At 36.9% G+C, this 18548-nt stretch overlaps 1 protein-coding gene across 1 annotated transcript in view; it reads left to right on the top strand.

Annotated features, from left to right (window-relative positions):
• The window catches only part of Arl15 (ARF like GTPase 15), a 397137-nt gene extending 380782 nt beyond the window's left edge, over positions 1–16355 (top strand). Inside the window, exon 5 of the mRNA XM_027938132.2 lies at positions 14368–16355. Within this exon, the coding sequence (XP_027793933.1) occupies positions 14368–14520 (153 nt within the window). The 3' untranslated portion in view covers positions 14521–16355. The remainder of the gene's footprint in view (positions 1–14367) is intronic.
• Positions 16356–18548: the final 2193 nt, after the last annotated feature.

Consider the following 18548-nt stretch of genomic DNA (forward strand, 5'->3'; position numbering starts at 1 on the left):
CTAGACTTGTCTGATATATCATGGTATTTTCACCTGTTTGATATTTTACCTATTATCTCTTAAATAAAAAATGGGATGGAAACATCTACTATGTGGTGGGCATTGTTTAGATGTTTTGCATGTGATTTTATTAATTTTATAATTCTTTTGAGAATGTGATAATATTTTTCTATAAGATGAGAATAAATAATAATTGTAAAAAAATTATGTGTCCATAATAACCTTCAACCATGTATATAAGTATATTTGTCCCCAATACTTTATTGAATCAGAGAATTCTTCAAGTGGTTTATTGAAGTACCCTGGGGGTACAAATAGTGAATAAGCAGAGAGCATAGTTAGACCCAACCAAATCAGAATCATGTTCTCGTGGTTATCCAGTCAGATAGAAATTCACTAAAGTGTAATAGCAAAGGCTGAATAGGAAGCATGACCAAAAACCTTATTTAAAATATGTGGTTGATTTCTTTTTACATAATTTTAGTTGTAGATGGACACAATACCTTTAATTTTTGTTTGTTTGTTTGTTTATTTATTCATTCATTCATTCATTCTTATGTGTTGCTGAGGATCAAACCCACTGCCTCACACATGCTAGGCCAGTGCTCTACCAACAAGCTACAACCCCAGCCCTATTCAGTTGATTTTTAAGAAAACTCAAAACATGAAATTGAATCAGGAATTGTCATTCATGTGTCAGTTAACATCAAGTTACCTATAGTGTTTTATAAAATAAATCTCTGGTGAATAAAGTTTGATGTCCACTGTGAGGCAGTGATAGATTTGAGAAATACCACACCCAGGGTTCGTCATCTTCTCAGCTGTTTTACAAAATCAAAGGCTATGGTTAAAAAAAAAAAACAAAAAAAAAAAACAGTGCTTTCTGCAATACAAAAGCACCAGTTCTCAGTATTGGAATGTCTTGGGAGCCTATCCACAAATCCGAGTCAAGGTTTTCAGCAAGGCAAAGGAAAATAATCTAATTGTGTGGGTCCATATCAGTTACTGACACAATTTATTGGTAATTGATGAATTGTCTTTCTTTTTGAAATCCCCCTTAACTCCATAAAATACAGAACTCATCTTCAACCTGAACTTCATAATACCAGGCTGTCTGCCCCCAGTCCAGCCATTTCAATATGCCCAGTTAATGGCTATTAAGTTAAAAAAAAAAAAAAAAAAAAACTTAAAAGAATCAATTTCATGGTGAATGCATCTAGTTAAGCAAGCCATTTAAGCAACATTTTACTCGTGTGTAGCAGACCATTTTATAAGTTACTGATAGCTTTACAAGCCTGTGTTTCAGACAAGCTAATTGGTTGTCTCTGTTAGGTGTTTGGAGCTTTCACTCATTAACTTCCTTTCCTGTCTAGTACCTACTTGACCAGCTCCTGTACATATAAGTAGGACTTTTAAATAACCATATTCTGTTGCCAGGACAAAATTTTTCATACATAGATTTCTTCCTCTTACCATATTTGCTTTCTTGAAATAAAGGTAAATCATGGAAGATAGAGAATCAAGTATGCTATCCTAAAAGAGCATGGTACCAAAAATCAATGTTCTTTCCAAAGAGTGGAATGGAAATGATTACAGAAAGGAAGGAGTGAAAGAGGAGAAAATGATGTGCTGTGGAAGCCTGGCTGCCTCTGTAATTAATGACTATATTATAGATTGTTATTGAAAAGTCTGATGCCTGCACCTGCATGCAAAGACAAGTGTACTGAGGCTTGCTGTTTTGAGTGTGTCAGTGCTTTCCATTCTCTCAGATAAGAATTAGATGCTTTGTTTGGACACAGATTAAAGGAGTAACTCAAAACACAAGTGTCCTATGGATCTTGAGATTTCTGGAGTGGTTCTTTTCCAGGATAGGTTGTTTACTTTTCTGTTTGCAAAACAATTCATTGCAGCTGCCTGTAGGCATATGTGTAATAGAGTTTAAACCAATTAAACCTACAGTTTTGAAACTGTTCATGAAATCCCATCTCCTGCATGAAACCTTGGACTGATTAATTGGAAAGAGTGGTAACTTCTCTCCAGTATTCAATTTCCTTCTTTACTGACATTTTAATGTAGGATGAAATATGTTACCTATTTAGTTGCCTTTTTCATTATAACTTAGCTCTTTAAATCTATTTCTAAAAAATAAATGAATAGGCTTTTTATGTATAGCATTATACTGGATACATAGAGAACATAAAATAACCCTATTGTCTGTGCCCTTGAAGAACAGAGGTCTCACACACATGAAAGAACTAGAGAATAATTATCCAAATCTGGTTTATCCTATAATTGAAAATGGTTCTCACCACAGACTTGCAGAAATGCTTCATCCCCATTGAGGCTTAATATCCTAAGCAATTTATGCAATAATAATAGTAATTTTTTTAGTTGTAGATGGACACAATACTTTTATTTTATTCATTTATTTTTATGTGGTGCTAAGGATGAAACCCAGTGCCTCACATGTGCTAGGCAAGTGCTCTACCACTGACCCACAACCCCGGCCCTGCAATAATCATTTATAATGCCAGTTATCAGAACATAGTGGCTCATATAACTAAAAAGGTCATAGGTTACAGATATTTGGCGCAGTTTTATCCAGAAGTGTATGCATTATTCATACCCACTTTTCTGTAGTTTTTTTGGCTTTCTTCATGTACCTGTGTCCTCAGAATTTATTTCTTAGGTTCTTTCCATTTGATAGTAGATGGCTTACTGCAGCTCCCAGGGCTGCCTCATTCAGCATTCATATCCTGCAGACATTACCTAGAAACCAAACTTCAACTCTCATGACCTTGTGAACTTCTGACTCTAGTTGGTCCATACTGCTAAGGGATCTTTCAACATGTGAACAAATAAATCCTCTTTATCATTTTAAGTCAGCTTCAGTTGAGCATTCTATTTCATTCAACCTCAGGCATCTTCAGATATTCATAATTGGTACTAAAAGTGGGATTTACAATAAATGATCTCCAAAATGAGGCACTGGTTAAAAAGTTGTATGGAGGAAAGAAATAAGGCAGATTCTTCTGCCTGTGGCTTATAAAGTTCCAACTCCTCTTTTCTGAAAACAGATTATATAATATTTTGCTTTTTTGTACCTTGATATCTGTCATCAACTCTTGTAACTATAAAGATAACCAAAATGTGAGACATACACAATCCAATTGGATTTCATTTTTACATTTGTAAGAGCTTCTGTCCTGCAAAATAAGAATAATAGGAGAAGAACTTAGAGCACTATTAAATCAATTAACAAAGTAAAAGAAATTGGGACAGAATTGTATATAAGGGTGTGATAGTCAACAGAATGTCATTAAAAATGAAATGATTCAACCTTAGGAAAGTAGGAAAAGCAACAAAACCAAACTAAACCCAAAGCAAGTGGAAGGAAAGACATGGTAAAGATGAGACTGGAAATAAATAAAATAGAGATCAGGAAAACAATAGAAACAATAAAACCAAAAGTTAGTTTTTTAAAAAACATAAACAAAATTAATAAATATTTGGTCAACTAATAAAACAAATTAAAAAAAGGAAGCTCAATTACCAAAATGAGGTATAAAAGTGGAAAATCACTTCCAGTCTTACAATAAAAAGGATTGTAAGAAAATACAATGAAAAACTGTAGGCCAACAAACTAGATAACTTGGATTCAGTGTACACATTCCTATATTAAAAGTAACTCATCAAGAAATAGAAAGTCTGAATAGAACTATAACAAATAAAGACATTGAGTTAGTAATCAAAATACTTCCCAGAAGCAAAGCTCAAGTCCAGATCACTTTACTACTGACTTCTACAAACAGTTTAAAGAATTAACAGTCTGAACTATTCCAAAAAAACAGATGAGGAAAGAATACATCTCCATTCTTTCCATGAGGCCAGGATTACTATGATACCAAAACCAGACAGGAAGAACACTATAAATATCCCTTGTGAATATAGATACAAAAATCCCCAACAAATACCAATAAATAAATCCAACAACATATAAAGAAAGGATTATACTTTTGGGAGTGGGTACCAGAGATTGAACTCAGAAGCACTTGACCACTGAGCCATATCCCCAGCCCTATTTTGTATTCCATTTAAAGACAGAGTCTCATTGTATTTCTTAGCACTTCACTTTTGCTGAGGCTGGCTTTGAATTCATGATCCTCCTGCCTCAGCCTCCTGAGCCACTAGGATTCTGATTATAGGCGTGCATCACCATGCCCAAGTGGGATTATACTTTTGATGTTCAAGTGTATTTTATCCCATGAATGCTGTTTCAACATACAAAAATCAATGAAATATATAATGTTAATAGAATGTGGACAAATACATATCTTAAAAGATAGAGCAGAAGTGTTTAACAACCTAGAATTAATATATGACTCAGAAATTCCAATCTTAGATAAGAGCCAAGAGAAACAAAAACGTATGTTTTTACAAAAACTTAGATCTTAATAGAATGGGATGGGGTTGTGCCTCAGTGGTAGTGTGCTTTCCTAGCACATGTGAGGCACTGGGTTTGTGAGGCACATATAGATAAATAAAATAAAGGTCCATTGACAACTAAAAAAAATATTTAAAAAAAATGTTAATAGCAGCATTATTCATAATAGCCAAAAGGTGGAGCTAACCCAAGTGTCCATCACCTGGTGAATGGATAAACAAAAGAGGGTATAGCAGTACAATGGAATATGGTTCGGCCATAAAAAAAAAAAAAAAAAAATGAAATACTCATACATATTCCAGTGCATGAACCTTAAAAAATCATTGTACTAAGTGAAAGAAGTCAAACACTAAAATTCACATATTTATATGATCTCATTTTTACAAACTATCCAAAATAAGCAAATCTGTAGAGAAAGAAAGTAAATTGGTAGTTCCCACAGCCTGGTAGAAAAATAAATTGGGGAGTGACTGTCAATAGTTAAGCAGTTTCTTTTTTGAATGATGAAAATTTTCTGGAGTTGGATGGTAAAGATGGTTTCACAGTCCTGTGAGTATGCTAAAAACAACTGAACTGTATACTTCTATGGGATGAATTTTGATAGCATGTAAATCAAGTCAGTAAAAGAAAATGAAATATCTGTAAATCCAGATAGATAATAAAATATGTGTTGAAGAATTATAAAGTCCCTGCAGGGTGTGGTGGTGCACCTATGTAATCCCAGCTACTCAGGAGGCTGAGGCAGAAGGATTGCAAGTTCAAGTCCATCCTGGACAACTTGGTGAGACCTACTTCAAGATAAAAACAGCTGGGGATGCATATCAGTAATAGAGTGCTTACCGACATGCACAAACCCTAGGTTTAATGCCCAAGTGCCACAAAAAGAAAAATAAAGGAATTGTAAAGTCTAACCAAGTAATGGAAGTAGCGAAAGAAATTAGGATTCTAGGAGAGGGTGTTCACTTTTGTGAGTAAAGAGTGAAGTAGGTAATGGTAATGTGTATCTAGGAGAGAACAACTCCCTTTGAACCTTTGAAGAACATGAAGTTCTTGCAGTTACAGAAATTTTTTTTTTAAGGGCTCAATTTGTCAATGAGTGTCTCCAAAAATTTTAGTTGAAAACCAACTCAAGTTTAATGAAATGAGAACCTCATGTTGCATGGAATAATAACCCATCTCATTTGGGATGAGAAACTTTCCTTAATGAAGAATATTTTTAACCCTGGAAGATTTAACATTAAGAGTATAAAAATAATAAATGTCAAACTCACATTTTTAATACTTTCAATTAAAGTATATGCTGGATGTAGGTCAACCAGATAAATTGCCATTTTGATTCTTATTTGAAATATGTGATTTCTGAATTGATCTCTCCTTTGAAAGGTATGAGAATTTAAAATGTACTAGAATTTGAGAGCTATTGAATTTATAACTTTATTGGAAGAAACGTTTAAGAATTCTCAACTTCCTAAAGATGTTTTGATTATTAGACATGCTAAAATGCTTAAGAAGAAAATTAAATACATTAAATTTATAAATGGAGCTACAAAATGTTTTGGTGATTAAATAAACTTAGTTCATAAATGGATCTAAAGAGTATCAGATGGTCTGGAGGTATAATTTAGTTGGTATAGTGTTTGCTAAGCATATGCATGAGGCCCTGGGTTCAATGCCCAATACTGAGAGGAGAAATTATATACATATCAAAGGCACCCAGAATGGGATTGTTAAAATCTAAAAGAAATATAAATAGAACATTAAAATTCTTAAGTTGAGTATTAAAGCTTCATCAAAAGCTAGGCTTTTAAGAACTTTTTTTTAAATGTATTTTTTTTTTAGTTGTAGGTGGACAAAATATCCTTATTTTTTTAATTTATATGTGGTGATGAGGATCGAACCCAGGGCCTCACACACGCTAGGCAAGCGCTCTACCGCTGAGCCACAACCTCAGCCCGAGGCTTTTAAGAATTTAATAAACTGTATATTTTTTTCTAAAACTGCAAACTAAGTATTCCTGTGTACCAAACATCTCTTTAAGGACACCAAAAACCTCAGACTGACAAGTCACAGACCATGTTATCTCATGGAGTGAGACTTGGTGGGAAAACTTCTATGCCCAGCTAGTTCTTGTGGCCTTTAGAAAGTCTCTATACAAAATAAAAACAGGCAGAACAGAGAGAAGAAATAAAATATGGCTTTGCTGAGAGATGACCCTTCTGCGTGCTAGACTACAGTTTAAGCATCTGAAATCATAACTGGAGCCTAGCCAAGTTGCAAAAGCCAAATTCTCTATCCCACTAAAATGTGAGCCAAGCAAGGAAGAGATGGTCTAACATGTTGAGGTCAAACTGAGTCCCGGAAAGCGTGATGCCTCAGACCCCTCCCAAACACTCCGTGACTCCCTGCTAGACAAAATAGAAAGTTGCAAAATGTTGTAGGCCAGAGGCTGGCAATATTTTTTTTTTCTGTAAAAGACTAAATAATAAATATTCTAGGCTCTGTGGGACATACCATGTCTGTGGCAATTACTCAACTTTGCTATTGTGGCATGAAAACAGCCATAGATAATACTTAAGTGAATGCGTGTGCTGTCTTCTATTAAAACTTTATTTACAGGGAATTTATGGTGCGTGGGTACCATGGAAGCAACCCACAAAGGCCACTGTGACTGAGGTTCCTTCTAATTTTTAAGTTTCTTCTATACCATTAGGACCTCCTCTTGAGGTGACAGAAAGACTCTGGCTGGGTCTTAAAAGATGAGAGAATATTTGTAGGCTTCTCCTTACAACCTGTAGATGGAGAAGTTTTGAGTTTGAAACAGGAGTTGGAGCAAAGGCCTGCAGGCAAGAAGCTGCCCAAGCTGTAGTCCTGGAGCACATAAGTGGAGTGGTACAGACACTGGGTATCTTCCATCAGTTCCTGAAGATAGGATCATCCATACCTAATTGCAATTCTCAGTTGTCTGATAAGCAAGCTTTTTGAATAGAGAAATAAAATAAGCCTCCGAGATGTACCCAAAAAATACATATATAGAGAGAGAGATGTAATTTTTTCCTTATCTCTAAAAAGTAAGCAAAAATAGGATTGCTTATTAGATCCTAAGTTCCACCACCAAAGCAAATGGCATCATTTTGTTTGCTGTGAGGAATTTCCCCATACAATGGGAGAGCAGGTTTCTTTTTAATTATTTTCAAAACATATAACATTCTATACACATTGGAGGTTACTGACTGGGAAAGAAGACTAGTAATAAGGATGAGACTTAATCCCAGGTAATAACCTGCAGTCATTGTCTGGTTTTTAATCAGTCCAAAGTCAGGAAGACTGCACTGAACTTTCGTTTCCTTAAGAAAGGAGCCATGCTGTGGAAAGTATGCTTTTTACATTACACACCATCCTTGAAATCAAGCATCCATTATAAATAGGCACTCCCAAAGTGATGGTATAATATTGGTTAATGTCACATAGTCATCTTCTGGTCCATATTAGTAGTACTCACTAAAAAGTAAATAATATCCATTCTTTGGAACTGTAGCATATTGGTTTTATTTGTGTTATTTATTTGTGTCTTTAATGACATATTTAGTACCTTTCTAAGGATTTCAAAATCCTACAAGCAGTACAATGAAAAGGGGAACAGCTGGTGCTTCTCTCTAGACGAACCTTTCTTTGAACAAGCTGCCAAGAATGCACTCTGAAGAATCTTAATGATGTCCTGCCACTCTATCTCCAGGCCCGTCCTGGAGCCGTGGCGTGGGCAAAGTTCTCTGACTTTGGTGAAGGTTACCAAGTTAAGCCTGCTCCAGGAGCTTCCATAATTAAGGCAGCAAACACAGACAAGATTTGTACACTCAGTGATGTGCAGTAAATGTTTAACAAGCAACTCTCTGGAAAGAGAACAGAACTGGTCAGACGCACTTGCAGATTTCTGTAGTGTAAATACTCCAAACCATGGCTGATTTCATGACTTAGATAATTTGACATCCTTTTGCCTGGACTTGGAAAGAGAATAGCATGCACAATCAACTACTGGTAGCCCATGTCAGGTGGCCCCAGCATGCACCAAGAAGTATTTCAATACAAATATTTCCCCCAGAAGGACAGGTTAATATAATAGCTGTATTTGCTCCAGGGATTAAAGAAAGAAGTAAGGATGTAGTCAGGAAAGGCACACTCCCTTTTAATAAAATTCCACAGTAAATTCATACTCTCTTGGCATCCTGTGAATTGGCACCCACACCCACACTTTTACCAGTTTAAAACCAATATGAGCTTAACTTAAAGACCTTTATTCACACAATTTTTTGAAAAGTACAGGCTAGGCAGTGGAAACTTTGTGGATTTAAAATTACAAGAAAGTGCTGGGGTTGTAGCATAGTGGTAGAGTGCTTGCCTAGGAGGCCCTGGGTTCAAGCCCTAGCACTACAAAATATAAAACAGAATTAAAGAAAATAATGATGGGCTCAAGATTGTTGTGTGAGCCACATTCCTTTGTATTTACTCTGCCTTCTACCTACCAAGTTCCATGATGGTGGTTCATTTTCTTGACTTTCTGTGTTGTTTGAGATACTCACCTCCTGGTGACCCATCATGTGGGTTTGAAGGAGCTGGTGTTCAGCCTTCATGAGACTTCATCCCTTTCCCAGAGATGAAGAAAGAACATGCCTTTATTTCTGAAGTTTCTTTTAGCAGCCCTGTATCAAAATTTTTATTTATTCAAATTGAGTTCCAGGTTGTAAGAACCATTCTAAATAACACTATCCCTCTTCATTGGAATCAGTTGGTTGGGTTACTTCCAGTCATATCTAGGGTACTAGAAATGAGTAAAAATGCTCTTAGTAAATTACATTGTACTGAATGACCTTTTGTGGTCACTAAAAAGCCCCAGAGGGAAATTTAACTGTATAATATAAATGATGAGGACAGTGTTCTGGTCAGGCTGCTGTTATTTCTGTCTGGATTTTTTCTATTGTGTCCACATCACTGGAAGCCCATACACTGGCTCATGGAGGCTGGCACAGGTGGCTCCCCCCTTCTGCCTCCACACACTCAGCATAGTCCTCTTCAAGGGGTGCTGATGGCATGAGTGAAACTATGGGGAGTCCAACCTTCAAGTGATAGTTTACAAAACGAACGGACTGATCCCCACCCACCATAATCCATTAACAACCACCTTCAAGCTTAAGAAGAGTCAGTTATAATCTGCTAGTTTTTGACCAAAGAAGCATGTGTGTTATTATTCATAGATGGGGATCTGGGGAAGTATTCAGATTCCATGGGGGCCCAGACAAAGGCAAGAGGTACCCGCATTCCACATGGGCTAGAGCAGCAGTTCCCCACAGGGCAGGACCACCCAGGTGATGATTTGAACCCAGGAAGGATGGAGCATTTTTAGTTTTATCAATTACTGATTGGTGCTAATGGCATTTAGTTTCCTACGACTCTGAGTGACATAAACTATAATGAGGGATGAGCCACCTGTGCCAGCCCCCATGAGCCAGTATATGGGCCAAGTCCCACATAATATAAAACTGTCATACATCCTGACTCATTTTTAACTGTCTTACCATACTTTCATGTGGATCAAAACTCTACTTATAAATATCCAAGCTTAGAACCTAACTCTATTTCACATAAAAACGCTGAATAAAACCTTTCTGGAGTGTTCTCCACCCTCCCCCACACTGTCCAAGGTGCTTAAAGGAAAACCAGGTCACCCCTGGGCCCACACTATTTACATGATTTAATAACAAAAACAGAAAAAAACGGGCTGGGGTTGTGGCTCAGTATTAGAGCACTTGCCTAGCATGTGTGAGGCACTGGATCTGATCCTCGGCACCGCATATAAATAAATGAATAAAATCAAGGTCTGTCAACATCTAAAATAAAAATATTTTTTAAAAAACAGAAAAACTAAGCAACTTATTGTCATAAATAAAATCAGTTTTGCAGGTTTTTAAAAAGGAAAGAGCTATTATTATAGTTCAGAAATTATTTATGTGCTTTCTAAAAATTTAGTCCCACTGGGTTGACAAGAATTGAAAGTAAAATTTTTGAAACTGAAGTGAGGTCAAGACAGGAAATCAGTTACCATCCTTCAGATCCCCTTAGTGATCCTGTAGCTAGGAAAGGCTTATCTTATGATTTCACTACTCAAGGAAGCATAAAGGACATGTCCTACCCGGTGAGAGGGTCTCCTGTGATCTGAAATGTTTCCCCAGTTTAACAGCTGCTACAGACATTAGCAACAATGAGATGGTCCCAATTCTTCTCTGCGCTACTGAGACTTTATAGCTGAGGTGATGTGTCAATCATGGGATACAGCAATGCAGATCACCCTGCAGTGGCAAGAATGAAGAGCTCTGATGACATAGCTAAAATAGGTTGGCTACTGATGGTGGCTTTGTTTTCCCATCTCTAGGGTGGACACATGGCCACTAACAAATGCCCACACTCTGGGTATCCTGAAAATAGCCAGATGACCACAGGTTGCCAGGCAGCTGTATTCTGATGTCATTCCCCCAAGTGTTCTCTCCAAAAGCCAAAGCGAAACATTCACCAGCTCCTCATTCCAGCAGTTTTCAGTTAACCATGACATTTAAGCAGCTGATAAAGTATTCACAAGACTTAAGTTCATTTTCTCTGAAGTCATCTTTAAAATTTTTATCTTGATGAGAAAATGACCTTCAAAAATTAAATCCATCATGAAAAATAAATCCTTGCATCACAGGCAGGTTTTTTAAAATTTTAATTTTAAAAGCAATTTCAGATTTAAGCATATTATCTATATCTATCAAACCTAAGCACCTTTCTTTATAATTATGCACCAACATCTACAAGGACAGAAAAGTAAATGGTAGACAGACAAGTCAGAGTAACCATACTGGGAAAGTATAATCTGAAGCTAGGGTAAATATAAGAAAACAAAACAAAAACATTATCCTAAAAAAAAAGAAAAATCAAAGTTAGAACATGAAGTCTTCCCCATTCTCTTTCTTGTGCTGAGTTGACCTGTGTAGAAACAGGAAAAGCCAGGCTACATTCAGCAGCACCCACTGTCCTTTGATCATGGGTGGAGTGCCCAATCTTGTTTTTAAATTGATAGTATAAATTGCACGGAATCCTTTGGATACTAGTGGGGTGAATATGGCAGGTTAGGTACCCACGTAGGTTACAAATCTGAAAATCTCAAGTTACCCAGCGATATTTGTCAGCTTAACGCCACCAGGCTTCTTTATCTGGTGACCACCCTGTCATCACAGCTTTCATTTCCTTCTCATGTTTAGTATTCAGCAGAGCAACTCCTGGGGCATATCTGCCTTCGGACATCTTCATTTTCTTCCAAGTGAGGCTATAGGAATGTATTTTCAGTCGCTTAGAAACAAATCTATCTAATGGGTAGCTACACCTCATGGGTTTTTTGTTGTTGTTCTTGTTTTTTGTTTTTGGGGGTTTTTTTTGCATCTAGTCAGTTATGCAAAATATCGTGAATTGCTACTATTTTTTAAATCCAACATTGTTTTCAAATTAGCTGTGAATGTGCTGCCAGCATCAATTCTGTGTCATTTTGAAATGAACCACTGGAAGAAGTATTGTTAGTAAAATATACTTACTGGCTTGGTGCTTTCGTTAATTTTAATATTATTGAATTTCTTGTGACTGGCACTCTTCCCAGTTATTAGTAACATTTAAAATGCTGTCCTTTTGTATTTGAGGTTATAAAATGTGGCATAGGTACAACTTCCTTCATGTACCAGATTTAGGACATTACATGATGTCCTTTGTCTGATGAGAAGTATTATTGATTTAAAAATACCAGAATGCCTTAGAAGCACAGCAGTCCCCGTTCCTGCACCCAGTGATATAGTCTGAAGCCTCACTTTTTGGGAGAAGCAAGAAAATTCACATCTCCTGTTTACATCCTCAGGAGCCCACTCCCCTTTCTTGCAGTGAACTTAGCCACAGTTGCCTACCTGCCTCCACCCCCCTGCTCATCACCCCCTGCTGCTGGCAGAAGGCCATCAGCTGACTGGCAAGTTCCTCCCTCTGTGGGACAGAGTTGGTCTCTGATACTAGTCATTGCACAAGTAGTTTCGAATTTTCTTGGAGGTAAATTGTTTTCCACACCCTGATGAAAAGAAACTGAAAAAATGGAGTTTTTATTTTTAATAAATGAGAATTCTCTGGCTGGGATGGCTCAGTGATAGAGCACTTGCCTAGCACATATGAGGTCCTGGGTTTGATCCTCAGCACCACATATAAATAAGTAAATTAAGGTATGGTGTCCATCTACAACAAAACAAATAAATGAGAATTCTCCTAACAAGGTGATTTGTGAAATACACGGGGAAAAAAAAAAAAAAAAAATTGTGATGGGATTCTTAGTACTCTGCAGAATCAGAATCAGATTGATGATGTTTCTTCAATTCTCAGATATTCTTTTTTCCTAGAATAAGTATTTATTGTGAATTTGTTAGCATTTATAAGATGACTTTTGGGACACACTTGAACTATAAAATGTTAGCATTTTCTCACTCCTAAATTAGCATAAAAATTTGGTATTTCTTATATATATCGTCTTGCTCATATGAAAAAATATACAGACATATTAATGCCAGTTTGGGTGATGTATCTTTACCATTGACATTTGTTCTTGCAATGATACAAGCAAAATGATATCACACGAGAATGGCCTAAGACTGATCCACTTTTTCTGGGCCATGCGTTGACTCAAGTAAAACACTGGAATTTTCCATGGCATGTGGGATTTAATGGGATTATTTGATCAAGAATGTCTTTGAACAGTGACTTTTCTGCTGTTGCTACTTGACTGTATTTTATCTTATATAAACCTTGCTGGGCAGTAAGTGCAAAGTTCTGTCCTATGTGATTGGTGTGTGTGAATGAGGAGCTTCATGAGCTCTGTACTTGGTCAGACACTTTGGGAGAACCCCATCAATCCTTCTGGAACTCCTAACAATTGGATATTGATTTAGTCAGAAGTTGGTAATGTTAGATGCTGTTGGTCAATATCCTAGCCAAGACAGTAAGAGTTACTTCTGACTGATTTGTTGATGGGCCTTTATTTTATTCTATATGTGGTGCTCAGAATCGAACCAAGTGCCTTACACGTGCTAGGCAAGTGCTGTACCACTGAGCCACAACCCCAGCCTGTCACTGGTTATTAACTGAAAAGTTTTTAAGATAGCAAATATGTCACCTCTGTAACGTTATAAAGTTTTGACTTTTCCCTCCCAGTAAGTTCAGGACTGGCAGAAAAAAGGTTGGGAGACTTAATGCATGTATGTAAATGTATGTTAAAAAAATATATATTTTTTTCTTGCACATGCATGCACACTCTGTTTCTGTACTCTTTCCTAGAAAACTCTTTCATAGGTCTCAGCAGTAGACAATGCAAATTTGAGAGGAGAGAACAAGATGGTTTAAATTAGTTTTTGTTATTGTTGTTTATGTCCTTGATGGTCAAAATTATCTTGAGTAATTGATACAGTACATACTATAGGTTGTCACCAATTTAATAATGTGCCAAGGTGAAAGTAAAAACTGCTCTGCTACCATTATTTTGGTGAAATGGAGCCTTCTTGGTGCCTGCAGTGTATTTTGTCTTGTGCCACAGTGCATATAATTCTTTCTCAGACTTCTGCAGACCTCCCGTGCTGTTGTGTGTATGGATGGAATGGTGTCTTGCAAGCAGGTCACCCACCCCTAAAGAAAACACTCTCAGGTCACATCATATAACCCCTGTTACAACAACAGCTGTGGGCAGGGTTCTAGAAAGTCCTAGACATCTCAATTCCTGTAAATTCTTCTTGAAATTCCCTCATTTCATCACTCCAAATTTCGGTATGAGAAAGTGTCGGATATAATCAATAACATCTTTATCTCTATTTTCCCCCTTTAAGATCAAAAAGTATTTTGAACTTGAACCACTTGCTCGTGGAAAACGCTGGATTCTGCAGCCCTGCTCGCTGGATGACATGGATGCACTGAAAGACAGCTTCTCTCAGCTGATACATTTGTTAGAAGAAAAGGACCACGAAGCTATGAGAATGTGAAACCTGGCAAAGAAATCGGGTTCCCAGAAGGCCTTGAACCTCCCATGTTAGTGTCTCATTTTAATTCTATTTTGGTATCAAGACTATCATGACTTCAGTCTCTGTTTTCCTTTAGTTATTTCAGACTCTCATCTCTCAAAGTGAATATTATGTAAGTCAGGTGAATTATCATCGGCATTAACGACAAGTACACACTACTGAGAGAATTTATTCTCTGTTTACCACTAATTATCTTCACTGCATGTCTCCTCCTTCTGTTGTTCTAAGCATCTCTTCTATACTTTGTGCTAAAATGGATGAAATTCATGGCTCACAGAAATCAAATCCCTTGTGAAGAACTCAGAAAGTCTCAACAGTACCTTGACTAATTTTCCCTGGGCTTGGGAGTGGAGGATTGTGTACCCGGGACCCCACAATATTATGTATGTCATTTTCAAGATCTCTGGGGGTTGAGTTTTCTTAATTTTTTTATCTTATTTTTATTTTTTAGGGTTTTTTTTTATACCAACCTTATAGAATATGAGTGAAAAAATAAGTACCAAAAACTTCGATTAATCCTCTTATGAAAGAGTATCCTACCACAGGAAAATTAGGTTTGAAGAACTTAAAGACCAGATGCATAGTGTTTCCTTGATCTATCGGAGGTCACACTCCTTTTCCCCTTTTAAGAGCAAAAACACTGTTCTAGTTTTTTTTTTGGTTTTTTTTTTTTTTTTTGGGGGGGGGGTGGGTGTTTTAGGAAACTTAGGCACAGTGCATACGTCACTGATTGCATTTGGTCAAGTCCTCAAATGTTTTAGTGGAACAATCAGCCTCCATAAAGCCAAGCTACAACGTAATGTAGTTATCTTTTTCTAAAAACCAGAAATGTTTGATTGAAATAGAGAAAATAATTTTTAAAAAATAAAAATTTTAAAACAGCCAAACAAAGCATAGTTTATACTGGTTAATGTTTAAGCTGGCAAGAATTTGACAAAGACAGACTCATCTGTGTATTTATTCATTATGTGCTAATATAGTTTAATGGAGTCTTTTAAAGCCTCCATCTAGTTAAAAGGTCTATCAGTATTTCTATTATAAACCTCTATTTTCAGGGGTTTCAATGTGCCCTTAAAATGTGCTGGGGCTGCAGCAGATAAATAATTTGAGGGCCTAGCTTCAGTCTTTGGAATGAATTTTTTCACTTAATTTAAATGATGAAATTGCCTAGAGATAAATGTACAGTTTTAGTAAGGTTTAGCACCTTTGACCTTTTCTAAATCAGGAATAATCTATGGATATTGAAGTTCATAGATGAAATCTTCTTTGGCACATTTTGTAGACTTTTGACCATTGATTGAAATACTAAGTGGACAAATGATAGAAAACTGCTCCCTACACCTGAGCAATAAAAACATGTTTGTAATTTTTAGGTAGCATAGACCGATACCCAAATACCACTGACTCACGCTGTCTCACACAGTGACATAAAACCTCATAATTCTCCAGATGATATAGTTCAGACCCTTCACATCTTTCAAACACAGTTTTTGCTATTTGATCTTAGAAATGGATCTTACTGAAATCATTACCTTTGAAGCATCTAAAACTTCTTTTTGTTTTTTTGTTTTTGGCATGGGTCAGAAAATATCCATAGTGACTTATATACAATTGTGTCTACATTATCCTGGAATATTTTTAGCACTGTGTAATAATCTGTGAGCAGCACAGAATTGATATTGCCATGACCAGTTACACAATTCCTGTTTTTATTTTGTTCTGTTGTGCTCATCTTCTCTGAAAAAAATAAATGATTATTAGGCCTTGCTTTCCCTGCAAGTTCATTAAATGTAAAATGTCGTCTCTTTAAGATACTGTGGCTGAGTGCTCCTAAGCCATCTGTTAAATGACTTCCCGTCGTCTGTGTGTGTTCATGTGCACGCCAGGGATGGGCCTCTCCTCAGACCCACGACTGTCTGTAGCATCTCAGCCGTCAGAATGAAAACATTATCAATCAGTACCCAACAACAGCTGTTTTTGACAAGTTTCTGTCTGACGCCTAATGCTTTACAACTGTCAATAAGGCTCCTTCTTTGTCTAGCAGGTTGGAGCTGGCCGTCTTGCTGCTTCAGTGTGGCATCCTGTCCTTGTAACCCTAGAATTTGCCATGTTTGGGAAATCCACCTGGGGGGAGGGGTGGGCCTGGGCGGGTGGGGGTGCTTGGGTTGGGGGTGTATGTCCTATTCCTACTTTCCTGTAATGTGCCACAGGTGTCTTAGTTTGCATATTCAAATATTATATAGGAAAAACAGTCTGTTAGGAATTTCTTCACTTAGCTTCTTATTATATTTATGGAAGTTTCCAGTTTTTGTACCTTCTTAGTGAAAGCAGTTGCCTTTTTATAATGGCAATTAATTTATATAAAACTTTGTATCTACTGTAGTTTACAGTATTGGTTGCTAATTAACTGCCATATTGCCCTGTCTTTCTATTAAAGAATACTGTATCTATACTTAGAGGTTAACAGATTAATGTGGACATTTGCCAGGCAAGAACTCGTATTGTCCGTGATTTATATATGATTTTCACTCTCTTCAAATGAAAATAAACGCTGAGTAGAACTGACGTTTCCAGACTGACTCCTTTCAGCTTTAGCATTTGGGAGTCGCAGACTTCTGTTTACATTTGTGTTGCCTGTTTAAGTCTTCAAAATAAGTTCTGCTGCTCTTGGGTCAAAACAAATGATTAATCCGCATTTCTTTTGAAGCCATTGTGAAAACCTCAACAGAAAGTCACAAGTGTCTTTTCCAGTTGGTTCAGTGGCTTCGGCAGCAGTTTACTCTCATGGGAGCTATTCCTGGGGAGTGAGTGAACAGATTTGAGATGTCAATGAAGTGTCATCCTTTAGTCAAAGGATCATTTTATAATATTTGCAGCAAAAGCAACTTCAGAGGGTGGCACTGTTTGGTGTGATGAACTGTTTCCTTCCGTGGTGATGGATGCCCTTAGGAAATTATAGATACTTTTTAATTGACAAGAGAAGAAATCCTATACATTTACAGATCGATCCTTAAGGATGAGAGTACTCTAACAGAGAGAGTGGAAAGGTAAAATTAAACAGTGGATAGAAGAGAGAAAATGAAAAAATAAAATACGTAATAGAAGATGATAAAATTCAAATCCCAACTTTTGTGTGGTCCCCAAATCAACATTCTTCTTCCACTTTCTGTTTGGCTGCACAGAGTTTGCAATGCTTCACTTCTAAGCTGGAATCCAACCTGCATCCCCAGTCTCATTTCTAAGATGGGCAATGAATGAGTGAATGAGCAGTTCTCTACCTCCTGAGCATCTCACACCTACCCAAGCAAGTGTAGACAGAACTGTAAGATTTTTAAGCAAATGTGTTTTTTTTTTCATACCCAGGTTGCATAGTCAGACTCAAATGGAAATGGAGTATTCTTACCTTACTTTATCCTCTTTTTAATTTCAAAGTGCATTTTCATTAACCTATCAGAATGGAGCAAGATATGCAGGGTAGTGGGGATGGACTTGAGAGCTGCCCTTTGGGATCACTCCTTTTCAACTTGTTTGGAAGAGAGGGTCTGTCTTTGTTATGCAGAAACTTTAGGATATTGATTCTCAAAAAAAAAAGAGTATTGATTCTCGGCTTCAATTGCTCCCCAGCCTCCTTCAGGAGATCTGAAGTTCATGCTGTGAAGTGTATTACCATATCATCCATAGTGTTAGGAATTCCTTGCTCCCAAGGGTTTACAACTTTTGGTCAACCACTGAGTCAAAGGTGATTAAATGATTTGCATTTCAGGGCTAAATGTTTTGCAACTCAAATGCATGAAGTGACTGATGAGCCCAAGTTTTGGCACCCTACCGCACCCCCACCCACTTGTACTAATTTAGGAACATGAAGAGAATCCTTTGTAAGATTCAGAAGCCTCAGATGGGATATCAGTTTCCCCTCCCCTTTCCAATTTTCTTTGAATTAAAAACTTAAAAATTTCCCATTTCATCAGATCTGGAAATTCCATCTTCCC

Source organism: Marmota flaviventris, chromosome 5, assembly GCF_047511675.1.
Source record: "Marmota flaviventris isolate mMarFla1 chromosome 5, mMarFla1.hap1, whole genome shotgun sequence".
NCBI lineage: Eukaryota > Metazoa > Chordata > Mammalia > Rodentia > Sciuridae > Marmota > Marmota flaviventris.